The sequence below is a fragment of the Lampetra fluviatilis genome, chromosome 25 (genome assembly GCF_964198595.1).
Source record: "Lampetra fluviatilis chromosome 25, kcLamFluv1.1, whole genome shotgun sequence".
Lineage (NCBI taxonomy): Eukaryota > Metazoa > Chordata > Hyperoartia > Petromyzontiformes > Petromyzontidae > Lampetra > Lampetra fluviatilis.
This window is the reverse complement of record NC_136299.1, coordinates 9,842,293-9,858,101: the sequence shown is the minus strand read 5'-3', so window position 1 is coordinate 9,858,101 and position 15,809 is coordinate 9,842,293. Positions and strand designations below refer to the sequence as shown.

The following is a 15,809-nucleotide window of genomic DNA, read 5'->3' as shown; positions in this document are numbered from 1 at the left end:
ATGTGCTACAAATCGCTTTAAACTATTGTCATTGTAGTGCGTATTTAATGTGGCGCTGCACTCTGATGTTGTAGGAGAAAACATTTATTTAAAAGTCTATTTAATTAAGTAGAACGTGTTGTCTATCTTTATTTAAAGTTGCGCATTTTGATGTGACGTCACATTTCTCAACTCCCCCCCCCTCGTCACACATCATCGCAAATGTCTGAACTCCCCCTCCCCCACTAGGTGCATGACGTCATTTATGGACGGCCCCTTTATGCTTGTCTCAATAACCTACCTCGATGCCGAGTGCTATATCTTCATGCCTGTATGCTCGTGTTGAAAGTCTATCTCTAAGACTGCCGCTATGAATTTCGATTTAAAGCTTTCGTGACTGCAGGGATTCATCTTCTTGGTTCTTTCGGTAAAGTCACGTAGAAGGGAAGTAATAAAATAATAAAAAGAAAACATAATAATATATTATTTTATCATGTTTTATTTTTATTATTTCATTACTTCCCTTCTACGTGACTTTAGCGAAAGAACCAAGAAGATGACTGCCGCTATGCTCGTGTCTAAGTCTATCTCTAAGCCGGTTTCTACGCCTGCCTTGCCCACCTGCCCTCCTCTGCCCGTCTCCACGCAAGTGCCCGTGTGGTCGGCGCCTCGGACAGGCTTGCCGTGCCTGAAAGGGCTCTCTCCCCTGGCAGTGAGAAGGACAAACAGACACATTATGGCGTCCGTGGCGGGCGAATGGATTTCAGATGATGTAATTATACATAATTAAGCAGCATGGGCAGAATGCGTTTCCGGGGTGCCGTTGCCAAGCGGTCCAGGCATTTGGTGCGCAGGAGGCAAAGGGAGGAGGAGACGGAGGAGGGCGAGGGGTGGCGTGTGGTGTGCATGCGTGTGTGTGTCTGTGTGTGTGTGGGGGGAGCGGTGGTGGAGCGGTTAGCGCGCTGCGCTGTGAACCCGGCGACCTGAGTTCGATTCGCGCTGACGGCTAACACCGGTGAGGATTATCTGAACCGGTCCTGGGCCTCCCCTAGGTCGACTCAGCCTCAAATGAGTACCTAGTGCGGTGTGTAAACATCGCCACTGGGGAGACAAAGGCGGTCGGGCGTGGTGCTGGCTACCCACCCCCTCGTGTACCGTTCCGGCCTTCATAGGTACTACTCGCTAACAGTACTTGCCCCTACAGTCTGTTAAGGCTATCCGGGGGATCTTGGTCTTTGGGGGGAGGGAGGCGGTAATGTAGCGGTTAGCGCACGTCACTACGAACCCGGTGTCCCGAGTTCGATTCTCGCTCACGGCCAACACCAGTGACGAATATCTGAACCGGTCCTGAGCCTCCCTTAGGTCGACTCAGCCTCAAATACGTACCTAGTGCGGTGTGTAAACATCGCCACTGGGGAGACAAATGCGGTGCGGCGTGGTTCTGGCCACCCACCCCCCTTGTGTACTGTGCCGGCCTTCATAGTTGCTCGCTAACAGCACTTGCTCTAAAAGTCAGTAGTGGTTTCAGGCACGGCGGGAGGACACGGGAGCAGGAGGACGTGGAGTGGCGTGCGGTGCTTGCGTGTGTGTGGAGAGCCGGCGGGAGGACACGGGAGGACCCTCTAGATTTGAAGCTTTCGTGACTGCAAGGATTCATATTCTTAGGTTTTTTACGGTAAAGTCACGTAGGTAAAAAAACCAAATTAATAAAAGTAAAATAAAATAAAAAATCACGACTTTTCGGAGGCAACACAAGCTTCGTCTTCAGGTGGAACCGTCACAGCACGCTTGCTGTAATCAAGTAAATGAGAGATTCCAATGGATACTACCCCGTATATATATATTTTTATTTAACTTTTATTAATATAGATTTTTTTACCTACGTGACTTTACCGAAAAAACCTAAGAATATGGGAGGACCCTCTATCGTGGCGGGCGGGCGGGCGGGCGGGCGCGAGCGTGCAGCACAAAGAGGGGCGGCCGTGCCACGAGCAGGGTGGGTCACTGTGGGTCTCGGCCGCTCGGTGGTCTCGGGGGACCGGTGGGGAGGGGCTGCTACTGTCGGGTGAGCAGCCGTTGCAGGACGGGTGGGGAGGATGACGGGAATGGAATTATATGGGGCCACCTTGAAGCGGAACGATCATCGCGTTCACCGTGATTATCTTCACCATGAGCAACTGCTGATCCAGTGCTGGATGAAGGCCTCCCCATGCCGACCACCCTTCACAGTTCTGCGACACCACAATCCATTTCGCTAATGTCCATGAACCGATGCCATTGCTCCGTCTCCGCAGTGATCACCTCCTTGGGCGTGCGTTCTCTAGTCACTTTAAGATGTTTTCTTGTTCATCTTTTTGTTTGTTGTGGTTGCACCCGATTCAAGAGCCGAATGGCTAACAGGGCTATAAGTGAAAACATAAATAAATAAACTCTCCTTTGTAATTTTTCGTCAGCAGTCTCGTCCATCGGTCCCAACAGCCTACATAGGCTACACACGGATGTCGTGACCTTTGCTCTCCACGTGTGGACATTTACTTTTCAAGTTCAAGTTTCTACGTCGATATGGCGAAGACTCGGGCTCCGAATGTAGAAAAACTCACTGGAGCAGTTACGTTCGTCTTATAAGACTTGATGTGCCGGTATGCAGAGCCGGGTCGGGGTCCCATCTGCTGCTGCATTTAGCTCATCAGCATACGTGAACCCATGGGACCCCATTCATGTGGTCAACCAATGCCCTTCACATATCCACATTGGTGCAGCCATCTCTGTGATTAAAGCTGTTTCCCTAACTTCACCCCAGCACTGCACTGAACAGACAACACTGCCCGCTTCCGCGCAGCACTCTTACCCTGCGATGGGCAAAGTAAAACGCGTCGAATAGGTAAATGGACGAATGCTCAATTTTCAAGCTAATGCAGGAGGAGGGGGGCCTGACTGACAGCTTTCAGTGTGGCCAGATTAGTGGACCCCGATTTAAAGGGCGCGGAGGCTGGGCGGCTTCAGGGGTGGCGGTCCCATCTCAAATGTCCAAAGTTAACCCATTCCCAGCACGAGCTGTGCGACAAGGGCCGCAATGCAGAAATGCAAACACAGGGACTGAGCGGAGGCCTTTGGGGGGGAAAAACACAGCACGCACTCTCATCCCCTCCGCTCAGCCAGGTGCCACGAGATCCCACGGTAATGTTCGCAAACAGCGGTACTTCACTCCACCGCTGAGGAACGATAAACATTCGCATCGTGCGAAGCCGCGAACAAATCTACAGAGTAACGCTCCTTTAGGAGCCAACCGTTTTGGAGCTCCCCAGAGGTACGGCCAATCAACGTCCACAGTGGAAGCAGCTGCTTTAAAAGGACGACTACGCGGTGGGTTTCATCAGGAGATCATCGTTGTTTGACTGAGGATTTTATTTTCTCTCCATCGAATGACCTCCACAGGTCAGTGTGGACGGCAGCTGTCTTCCCCACCCAGCATCCGACCAAGCCCCCCCACCCCATTCCATCTCCCAAACCCTCAACCGTCCACTGGGTTGTGGAAGGCAGTGGCAGAGGCACCATGTCACAGGTGGGCGAGTCGACAAGGGAGCTCACCTTGACGGCGTACTTGTACGACTGCTCCGCCTCCAGCTGCCGCCCCGTCTTCGCGGACAGACAGATGGACGAACGGACGGACAGACACACGGAGAGGGAAAGACAGACAGCGGCGGTGGTGGCGGACAGGCAGTCGGTACGTGCGTGGGTGCGTGCATGCGCATTTTTTTTTGGTAAAAAAAAAAGAGAAAGAAAAAAATTAAACACAGTAACAGAACATCAGTAAGCTCTTTTCCCACCAAAACAAAACACAACCCCGCGTTGTTTCGGTCTCTGTGAAGGTCCGGCCATAGAGTGTTTATTCAGCGAGCCAATACAAAAAGCGAGGAAAGGGAGGCGTGCGAGAGTAGTGGGATGGGGGGTAGGGGTAAAGGGGGGGGGGGGGGAGAAAAAAGAAGGCCGAAAAAAAAAGAAAAGAAATAGGAAGGGGCTTTTATTTTTGCCGTGCGGTCGGCGATGGGGTTGGGACTGGGGTCCTCCCTCATTGAGCCCTGACACAGTGGCGGTGACATGGTTGTAGGGCTGCCGTGGTAATGCTTTGGCAGCTGCTGACAGAGCCAGAATGGACAGACGCACCCGCGGTGTAAATGACTCCCACCCTAAACAGCTCTTTAAAAAAACTAAAAGGAGAGGCCTTCCCAACGCTCAGCACCCCCCCCCCAACTTTCTCCCCCTACCCCCCAGATTTCTAGCCTCTATCCCAAACCAGCGCTGTGCGTCTCGTTCACCCCACCCCCTCCTCCTCCATCCCCCACGTCTTCCCGTCTCCCCGTCTCGTCATCCCTCCTCCAGCTAGCCCCCTCGCTAGCGTCGCCCACAGCTGTACGTGAGTAGCACCCACCCCTCCCACCCCCCTCCATAGGTGAACAGCACAAAGGGCGCGATTCAGCTGGACGGCTCATTCAACGTTTTGCCTCTCGCTTGTTAATTGGTGCCAATTAGATTTGGTGAACAACCTAATTACAATTATGGGGTGCGACGGTGAGTTCGTTTAGAGAGGGTGGCGATGCAATCTCGTGTTTGGGATGTTTTGGTATTTGTCTTTGAAAAAATATTTACGTTTGTGCTTTAGTAATTTGAATTATGTCAGCAAGATATAAACAAGCCGGGGCTTTATTAGTGCAAGGCTAATGTGCAGCACTTGTGTTTATATACTCGCTAAGTGAGAGTGCATGTTTAATAAACGCACACAACCTTTTTATTGCTTATCCTTTGTTGACATCTGTACACACTGCATTAGGCTTAATTTGCTGTTAATTTGAACTAATAAACTAATATAAATTGATCTGCAATGCTTGTTAGCATCTGAATGGCATAATATAAACAGTAAAGGAAAATAAACTCCACGTGCTATTCATAACAAAAATTAAGATACATCCAGTTGTAGGATAAAAAATCAAATCCTGGCCAGGTTCAATTCAACTCCATTATCAATCATCATCCCTTTGTGGTTGGAAAAATGAGAACCACCTGTTCAGACTGCACCTCATCGTGTAAAGTCAACAGTCATTATAATATTAGGATAAGACGAGCCTTGCCATAGTAATATGGAATCTCCACCTCTGGTCCAAGGATGGCCACAAAATGAAAACAACAAATATTTTAAATATACTTTAAGGCCAAAGTCACACAAGGAGCTTTGAGCTTTCGTTCGAACAATGTATCTGATTTGTGAAATGTGTGCATTAGAAACGGTGTATAATTATTATTAGTGCACTAGCGATGTCACTGCCGTATAACCACTGAATCTCTTCATGCAATGGCACTGCAGGGACATGCGATTCAGCTGGACGGCTCATGAAAGTCACATAAAAGTCACGTGAAAGTCACTCAATTTTCATTCACGAAGCTTCATGCTCACGTTGGCAAGTCTGAGACACGCAGCCTGGGTGCGTGGCTGTAAGGCAGAACTATTTGTAGTTTTGGGTTGTGCCTGCCTTCAACACAAGAATAGGACATCTTTTTCTTGCTCATAGTCCTTCTACCCAGACAGAGATAGATCGCGTGTCGGTACATAGCTGTTGTGGTTCCAATGTCTTGATGTGGCCAATTACAGTGAATTATGTGATAACGATTTAAAATGAATGGCCGTATACATACATTGGAACTACTAAAGCTCTGCTATCTGAATTGGCACCGAAATATCTGCTCTGGACCATGGACTATGAGGACCAAATAGGACTTTCAAAAACTTTTGGCGGGTCACACTTTAAAACACGCTTCGGTCATTTTCGAAGCACGCGTTCAAACGCTGTACCCCTTTGCCCGATCGCTCGTGCTTTGTAAATGGCCTCTTGTTCAATAAAAAAAACAATTATATTCGAAACGGTATTTTTTCAAAGCTCGGAAATATTCCTCTCCAGTACCCCAACGAGTGCAGGCTATGATGCTCGCCGCGTCGGCAGCATGTAATTTGCGTGCTGTTTTTTGAAGTGGCAGGCACCATGTGGCCACGATGCCGTACGAAATAGAGTCGCGTCTTGCCTGCCGGCCCGAAACGTTCCGTACCCCACCCCCACCCCCTCCCCTCCCCGCCACCCCTTTGCTTTTAGGCAGCGAGCGTTTCGGCAACGGGGCGCGGCGATGGCATTGAAAAGCGTCGCGGTGAACGCCGGGCGCGTCGCTTTATTCTCATTAATCTGGCTCTGAGAAGTGGGCCTGGCGACAACGTGTGAGCCGGGCCTGCCCTCGGGCGCGGGGAGTTGGGAGGGCGGTGGGGGAGGGAGTCAGGGCAACCCGTGGGGTCCTAGCGGTGGGGTTACGGGGAGGGGGCAGGCGGTGGAGAAGAGATGTGCTCGGCACACAATGGCCAACTACCATCTGAGAAAGAGAGAGAAAAAAAATCCTTGGCCGAATACACATTATACTAGAGAAAGGTAAAGGTGTAGCCCTGCAATTACTTGCTCACATCACTGCTGGCGGAAGGGCCTTAACTAAAGGAAGCTCAAGAAAGTGCTTCGAAAGGGTACTTGGCCTACTCTCCCACTTCAGAATTAATCAATTAATCCTCAGATCTCAGGAACCAAGAAGGACTGATCCTAGATATTTGAATGGGAGATTGTCTGGGGACAATAAGTGTTGCAGGCTTGGGCTGCGAGGTGGCCAGGTGATGGCAGTACAGTAATGCACTTTTTGAATGTATTCGTGTGGAGATTTGAGGGTAACCCTCTTATCGTATGCATGATGGGTTTTCTCTGGGTAGTCCAATTTCCTTCCTCAAACTCTCATTAATGGTTTTGGCCAAACATCCCAATGCAGCAAGGGGCTCATGAAAACGAGTCTCTAGATTCGTTGTGGGGTTTTTTCCGAGACAATGGCATTACTATTATAGTCGGAGACAATTTTATAATTGGAGATTTGAGCCATGACTCAACCCCAGAACACCACAGGAGACATCACACGGACTTTGAAATGCCCGTGTCAGATCAGAAGGTGGTCTTCAGTGATAACAGCGCCCGGCAGCATATCCCGGGCAGGCTAGAGCAATCAGACCATCAACCCCGTGCAAATTGGCTCACTGGCGAGTGAGCTAACTGCTGGGCTCCTGCAAATTCTTCACCCCCGTACCATCATCACCAGCACTCCCACAGCCTAGAGCCCTCGTTTATTCATTCATCCCCCAAATAAACCCCATGGTGCCGAGGCCTCCAGAGCCAGCGAGCGGTAGGGCAGGGGCCAGCGCTCGGTGAGAAAGCGACGGCCGTGCAGCGCACGGGGAGGGGCGGCACGGGGACCCCCGACCACGCTGTTGACAGACGCCCGAGGAAGTGGCCTAATCCCATTTGACGGAGGCGGGAAAACGCGGAGCAGGACCACCACCGCCGCTGATCGCGGGAGAGGAGGAAGCTACCTGTCCTCCCGCCTCACTCACCTCCCGTTATCGTCGTCGTTGCGGTGCACACGTGCAAATTTTTTACAGATGGTCGTTTGTGTCGATGCACAAGATGCACTTGGGAGTATAATGAAAACAAATGTTGACGAGAGTGAGGGAGGGAGAAATAGCTAAATGTTTGGCTGTGTAGGCAGACATGCAGGCAGATAGATGGACTGGCAAGTAGACAGACAGAAAGACATATGGGCAAAGAGAAAGCCGAATTGACAGGAAAACAAAAAAATTCCCCTCTCAAAATGGGTCTTCAGACTCAGCAAGGCTCTCTTTAGAAATCAAAGCAAATGTTTTATATCTATAGAAAGATTCATGTAGAGAGGCACAGAGACTAAAGCCAACAAAGGCTGATAAAGATTGAGGGAAGCGACCGACAGATGACCGGAGATCATCGGGGCAATTAGAGGCATCGCACGGGGAGATCGTAAAATGCAGGGCGAGTGACCGGCACAGCGGAGAGCGGGGCGGCTCACAACGGAGGTTTTGGTCGCGTGCACAGTGGCGTCATGGGGGCGCCTGGGGTTGAATCTTGGCAGCGTCAGGGTCCAATCCCACCCCAGGGCCATTTAATGAGGCCAATTAGGCACCATCAATCTGACAAGTCCACGCCATACTGCGTTTACTTCTCGAGCCAACTCGAGTCTGCGGCTCCGAGGTTTAAGAAAAAAAATTGAATGCATTTCATAAGTTGAATTAACTTTAGTACAATAAAGCATGGTCAAATAACCTCCCCTCCCCCACCGCGACCCGCATGGCATAGTTTACTGAAAGAGCCACAGAAGTAGGAGCTCACCTGTAGACACACGAGCGCCAGGTAGGCCCACACCTCCGCATTGCTGTTGTTGAGGAAGTTGGCCTCAGCCAGGGCGTCCTCCGCCTCGGTCAGTTCTCCCAGCTGCCAGCGGCACACGAGGGGGAACCACCAAGTCAAATTTCCCGGCACAACGTAAAGGGCATGGGAATTATAATGTCCCTTTTCTGTTGGTACATCTGAGCTGCGCTGGAGCAGGACCGTCAGTACAGGTTATTTTTTCAATCATACTGGGGAAACTCTGGCCTCACAAGACATATGAATCGGGCTCGGGGGAAAAGTAGGGTCAGGGAGAAATCATTTTCATTTTATGCTCATTAATTGTGCGTAACGTTGGTGGCATCGATTGGGTTTTGCGGCAGAAAAACAACAAGCTGCCGATTCCTGAACCGCATCAGCTGGCCCGGCATGGCTCCGTCACGGTTCAGTTGGACATTGGAAAAGGGATAGCAGTGGTATAAAACTAAAAACGAAACTATTTTTTATTTCACCAGGTAAGGCCCACTGAGCTGTATAGCTCTTTTTCAGAAGCGACCTGGCCACAAATGATAGCTCAACAGTGGCTTATCGTTTAGCCAAATACTCTAAAGCACGTTGATTCTAAATGTGCAGAAGAAAACCAGAGGACCCGGAGAAAAATTCATGCAACCGCAGGGAGAACGGGCAAACTCCAAATATGCAGGTGTCAGGGTCGGGATCAAACCCACGACCTCCTGCATACCAGGCAAGCTTGTTAGCATCTTGTCACCGTGGCGTTCAATAATTGCCGAAGACAGAGCCCTGTGGCATAGAAGAGTCGATCTCGCGGTCTGTGATCGGATCGAGGCAGGAAGGAAGGACGGGTTATTGCAGCGTATATCAGATTAATGTAAAGAGTTGCCAAGAAGCGTAAAAGTTGTGGCTGACCCTGTAGCAGGAGATGGCGACACCCAGCCAAGACAAGCAGGACGGAGACAGCTTGCAGGCACGGAGATACGCTTCTTTGGCCTCCTCAAACTGTGAAACAAACAATACCGACAAAGTGAGTCACCCAGGCCTCGCACATGTACATCTGCAGCCCTTTTTTCAATCCACTGCTGGATAAGGCCCTCGTCACGCCGTGTGAGTCGTGGGATTTGTTTTAACCATACTCCATCCTGCCGGTCAATGTGGGTTGGTGAAGGCAGGGAGTGTAGCTGTGTTCGCATACTACAGTAGAACAATGGATTTGTACAAAGCTTCTCATATACCCCCCCCCAACCAAAACGTAGAGACTATAAATGGTAATATATCGGTAGAATATTAGGAAAATATCGTAAATTAGCATTTCATAATTTTGTACCTAATATTTGTGTAAGCACGCTACATTATATTAATCATGAAGAAATCCACAGGCAAGGGTGCGTTTAAATGCGAATGCCAAACATTCAACCAGGCCCTCCAGACCAATGTATTTAGCAGCATTGTTTGTATTTCTAAATTTGAAGCTTTCGTGACTGCAAGGATTCATACTCTTTGGTTTTTTCGGTAAAGTCACGTAGGTAAAAAATAAATAACTCACTTGATACAGTAAATCTGGCTGTGACGGTCCCACCTGATGATGGAGACTTGTGTTGCCTCCGAAACGTTGTGATTTATTATTTTATTTGTATTATTATTTCTATAAAGCAGTATGTATTATTTATTTATTTATTACCTACGCGACTTTACCGAAAAAACCTAAGAGTACAGAATTGTTTAGTCAGATAGAGACGGTCATAAGTTACAACCTCGTGATGGACAAACCCTGGATACTTCAGTTTGACGAAATAATGCTACTTTATAACTCATAATAGACCAAGACAGCGCATAATCATTTTATATTGTATTATACCTAACTCAGTACACGTCATGCACCATTTATAATATTTATAGAGCTTCACTGCTTTACTCAACACTTTTTTCAAACAAGAGTTGTTTTTAGCAAGGTCAAGGGTATATCAATAAGTTAGCAGCATTTTGAAATAAACCAAACATTTCTAATTGGTCGCTGCTCATAAAAACCACTCTGCATTAAATGCATAAACACAGCGGTTACTTAGTCGAGGTGGCAACACTAATTCAGTAGCAAGTGGGGGCAGCTACGGGCGGCAGTGCGCGCATCTTCGCAGGACCATAAAACCCCAAGCCATCATTAACAACCGTACATCCATAGGCATGCAAGCGACGTGCGACCGGGTGACCCGGCTCTTCCGCAGCCCGGTTACGGTTACCACGTCGCCAGCGCGCCCGGGGTCGGCTTGCCGAGGCCACGGGATGGGGGGGGGGGGCGGTGGAGATGGCTGCGGGACATCGGGACCGGCGTGCGATCACCCTGATCACCCCTCTCGGTTTCGAGTGACATCACATGCCTGGCCGCCGGGCAAGCGCGCTATTTCTGGGGGGATGGCCTCATCGGGGGATACGCTTTCCTAGCCTTCTAAAGGCAGTCGTATCCACGGATATATAAAACCCGGATAAACATTCGCGGGAATGTTAACGACGGACGCCCCGCGGTAAACAGTTTTGCGATTCAAAAATCAGATGTTCGTGCCGCCGTGATAAGTGGGGGTGCAGGCTCAGGCTTAATCTCGTCATACTGCCGCGGCGGGTTGAATGGGACAATGTCGCTTCGGTCACCTTGCCACGGGAGTTGTGCAAAAATGGGGGTAAAAAAAAAATCCACATTAAGTCGCCATCCGCGGAGATGACAACGGCGGCGTCAATGCGAAAGCACGCGCGGATTTATACGTTAATGTAAGGAATGTTTTTATACAGCGCCAAGGGAAGGGTTGTAATCTACGTTGCATGACAAAGGGGGGAACTGTGCGTTGGTCGCATTGCCCGCGAGGTGCCCCACGCTTTGCACGCGCCGTCCTAAAGGGGGGCTCACTCTCAGAACGAGCTAATCACCTCTGAGTGGACTCACTTTGCACCGTGCTCCAATTAAAATCAAACACATTCTGTGAATGATGAAATAACTCATCACAATAGAAAAATAAGTGCAGGCTGGAATGGCCACACTACCAACTCTTATGAACTGGTGGTCTACACAATAATTCAGCCGTACTTTCAGCGACATTAAGTCAGTGGTTTAGACAAGGCTGACAGCATTATACATGCAATGTGGTGGTCACATGACACGCACACAATGCATAATGGGAGTCATGCCTTCTTATTCTTTGTGAGCAGCGTGCCTTTGCTTGTTATTATTTCCATATTCTGCTTTGTTAGCAAGGAGAGGCAAAGGAGCAAGCCAGCAGCAAAGGGCAGTGGGCGGAACGATAATGGGTGGGTGAGCTGTGCCCCATCACCAGGGGTGCTACGGTGGCAAGATATTTACTACCTCGCCTGGTGTACAAGAGGTTGTGGGTTCGATCCCAACCTTGACGCCTGTTCTCTCCGTGGTTGCGTGGATTTTTCTTCGGGTCCTCCGAGTTTTCCCTCCACATTTCGAACGCGTGTTTAGAATATTTGGCTGCGATAAATTCCCACATGATGACAAGCCACTTCTTTGAGCTATCATTGTGATAGCCAGGTCGCTTCGAAAAAATATCTATTTCGCTCAGTGGGCCTTTCCTGGTGAAATAAAAAAATGTTAGTTAGTTAAGTACCTGTGTGTCTCGCGTGTAGATGGAGGCCAGGCGCATGAGCACGGCGCGCGTGTCCGACGCGTCGCTCGTAAAGCTCAGCGTGCGCTGGTAATGATCCTTGGCCTCGCCCACTCGCCCCGTCAACAAGCACACGTGACCCAGTTGGGCCCAGCCGTCAGGGTCCTGTGGAGGGACCACAGCGTGAGTTGGTCAGAGGGGTTGAGAGAGAGGGGTGCGGGGAAAGAGACAATGGCCACTCACGGCGATGTCACGCAAGTTTAAAAGTTCCTCGGGCGCTTTCCCTCCCTCGGCTGCCACTCTGTTGTTAGTCTCGACCAATGGGCATCATCATCCATTCTTCTCGCGACGTGTCCTGCCCAAACTCACTTACTTTTATGAACATTCACTAAGTGTCTGATTTGTATTTGTTCAGTGATTTACGTTTTTCCTGTCCGTGTCTCTCAATCCCCAGCATGCTTTTCTCTATGCTTCTTTATACACATGAGCTTTTGTTTCCCCTTTCTGCATCTCAGATGATCCCAATTGGCCTCAAATGGCTTTTTGTGTTCAGTTTGCTGTCCTTCGCCGCACCTCCGATGAGCACGGTTGGCTACGTACGGTGCGAAAGAAGTTCAGCAACATACACCAACATACGACAGATTCCGACAGCTGCGATGAGAGAACTTAAACAGCCAAACCCAGCGTCGGAGCTAAACGGGACGTGTTTCAACATCACCTGGTGGTCTAACCGCACGGCGTCACGAAGCGCCACCTCTGCCTCCTTCACCTCCCCGCGCAGCATGAGCAGTCGCGCCAGCGCCGTACAGTAGCGTCCGCTCTCCCGCCCGCCGGCACTCACCAGTTCCAGCGCCAAGGCACGCTCCGCGAGCTGGAACAGAATCAGAATATTTATTTATACTGGAGGAATCCGATGAGCTGTGAAGCTTTCTCACAGAAGTCCAGTCGGGGCACGGGATCAGAACGTTACAACAACAAACAAAACAAAAATACGATAGGAGTGCACGGTATAGGAAAGGTAAACACATCACTTAAAAAAATATACAAATATAAATAAACTATTTTATCTTACCAGGTAAAGCCCACTGAGCTATTAGCTTCTTTTCAGAAGCGACCTAGCCACAAATGATAGCTGAGCGAAGTTGCTTATCACGTGGAAATTTATAGCAGCAAAATAATCTAAACGCATGTTTCTAAATGCGTTTAGATTGTTTAACGGTAAGAAGAGCACAATAATGACAACGCAAAAGGTGACTTATCAATATGAGATGAACGTGAGAGTTTTATTCGAAGAAATCATGATGGCATTTATAAACGGAATCACCCTGTAAATAGCAAAATAGTTATAGTTGAAAACAGTGGACGCAATTCCAACTCACTTGCCGCTTTTGTGATTGCCGACAGTACTGGGAATTTTCAGTTGCGGTGTGAATGAGTGCATTGCAGAAGGCACACGACTTTGCGTGGTGTGAAATAGCGTGGAAACCTTCCAGCTTGTAATACAAAAAAACAATTAACAGCAGCAATTGCCCGGAATGTTGGTGAAATGTTCCCGCACCTTCGATTAGTTCAGTTGGCTACGTACGGTGAGAAAGAAGTTAAACTTACATACAGCAAAACGGAAGAATGTGATCGTAGGATTCTTCCCATCCACCATGCCTTGCATGCCACGTGTCATCACCATAATAAATACAATTCGATTGACAGGCTCCTGTCAATCCACTCATGGATGAGGGCCTCCCCAAGTTGGTCAGTGCTGGTTGGTGAAGCGGGAGGACAGGAGAGGGGGGTGTGGGGGAAGAGACCCAGGACTGGTTCGGATATCATAAGCATTGATTTTTGCTATCCAAAGCTTGGAATTAAACTGAGGTAGCAAGGTTGATACCTCAGTGGGTTAATGACTGCATTAACCACTACACCACTGCTCCCCTTCATCATCACACTGGGTGTATAATACACATGCTTTATTGTTCTGATACGTTTTTCATCATTTATAGAGAGTCACAGATGTGTCTAGAATGGTGACAAAACATTTCTTCTTTAGGAACATTGGTTGCTTTTCAGTATTAAGTTAAGTTTTCCAAAAATGATCCTACTGCCTCTTTATATAATTATTCGTAGGTAAATATTACCATATTCATTTTAGGCAATTCACTTAAAAAACTAAAACGACTATAATTATGAATGATTATATTATGACACTGATTACAATCATCATGTTATTAATGATGAGGATGATAATGATGATGTCGATGACGATGACAACTATGATGGTGACCACAATAATGATTGACAGCGATGATGATTTCGATTTAAAGCTTTCGTGACTGCAGGGATTCATCTTCTTGGTTCTTTCGATAAAGTCACGTAGAATGGAAATAATAAAATAAAGAAAACATTACATTATATTATTTTATGTTTTATTTATTATTATTTTATTATTTCCATTCTACGTGACTTTACCGAAAGAACCAAGAAAAAAAAAAGCGATGATGATATTAAAGATGACAATAACGATGGCTGTAACATTAATGATGCTGAAAATGGTAACCTGGATAGCGCCAGCATCCAGGAGAAAGCAAGCTGCCTCCATAAAAATGGAGCTGGTAGAAGCCGCTGCTGGGGTGGAAGCAGAAGCCGTAGGTTTCGGAGCTCCCGCTCCTATCTCCCGCACCACTGCCACTTCTGCCAGCTCCTGCTCGCTGCCACACGTGGTCGGAGCAGCGTGTGTGGCGCTCGACTCTCGACCGGGAGGCATGCCCACGCTGCCCTCTGCTGGACGAGAGTCAGTTTTTAGAGGGCCTGTCACGGTCATTCAATTACTCAACCTGTCTACAGCGACGTCCTCCTGCAATAGAATCTTTACTTATCTTCGTCCCGAGAACTCCCACCGCTTGTTAGGACTCATTAATATAGTATAGCCAATATTGTTGCCTTGTGCCTCAGGGGCTTCATGTGGACAAGCCCTTCCTGTCACCACGCAGTATGTCACCTTCATAAGGATTGTGAAAGTTACACGAATCAACCAACAGTGAATTGCTCCTGCGATGCAAGCTCCCCTCGAGTAAAACATCGTTGGAACTGATAATTGTTTTTTTACCCTCTTATCTGGCAACAAAACTGACATCTTTTTTTACAAGGAGTCATGTTTGCATAGACCACAATACCTGCAGTCGTAATACAAACAAAAAACATATCTCTGATAATGTATGCACTGTCCTTGAAGTTGATTGGTCCACACCCGAGACAGCTTTCCTTAGAGCCTAGTCTCATATGGTGTTGGACCAGATGACGCCAAAAGGCGCGTTGAAACTGCGGAGGGAAACGCAAGCAATCGGTGCCACCGGAATAGGGGGGTGGAATAGAGGGGGCGGCTCAAGGCCAGGCTGCTCGGCACCTGCGGCGATGACCGGCGTGTTTCCATCGGTTGCGCTGGCCCCGCCGTTGGCTTTGTCATCGTTGAAGTCGTCTCGCCCCGCGTTTGTGCCACCGGCTGCGGTGGCCGCGGTGGTGGCTTCTTCGTCGGCTGCGCCTCCAACGCCGCTCAGCTTGGTGTTGCCGGGGTCGAGCGACGGGGTCCGTGTGAGGAGGCTGGTGGCAGAGCTGTGCCCTCGCAACGGCTCCATCGGCCCCTGCGGCTCCTCCTCTGTGCCACGGGAACATTGTTCGAGTTCATTTTTGGTTATTAAACAAGTGACGTGACGTGGCTGCGTAAAGCCACATTTTAAATGAAGTTCCTTCATTGTCTGAAGAGTCAGACCATGTCGAACTGGAGACATAATTGAGAGAAATTAATTGGGAAATGGTTGGCGTCAGGGAGGTGAGAAGAAGTAGTGTGAACTCCATACTTCAGAAAAGTGGTAACATTTTCAATCACAGAGGAGGAGTTGCCAGTAATTATGAGAGTGTGATTCTTCGTATCTCCAGAAATCAAACC

The 15,809-nt window shown here is 48.8% G+C and overlaps 1 protein-coding gene across 1 annotated transcript in view; it reads right to left on the bottom strand.

Annotated features, from left to right (window-relative positions):
* The window catches only part of CFAP70 (cilia and flagella associated protein 70), a 36,037-nt gene that overhangs the window by 4,267 nt on the left and 15,961 nt on the right, over window positions 1-15,809 (bottom strand). Inside the window, 7 exon segments of the mRNA XM_078868231.1 lie at window positions 3,568-3,615; window positions 8,247-8,348; window positions 9,171-9,260; window positions 11,876-12,037; window positions 12,591-12,743; window positions 14,424-14,647; window positions 15,270-15,518. Of these exon segments, the coding sequence (XP_078724357.1) occupies window positions 3,568-3,615; window positions 8,247-8,348; window positions 9,171-9,260; window positions 11,876-12,037; window positions 12,591-12,743; window positions 14,424-14,647; window positions 15,270-15,518 (1,028 nt within the window).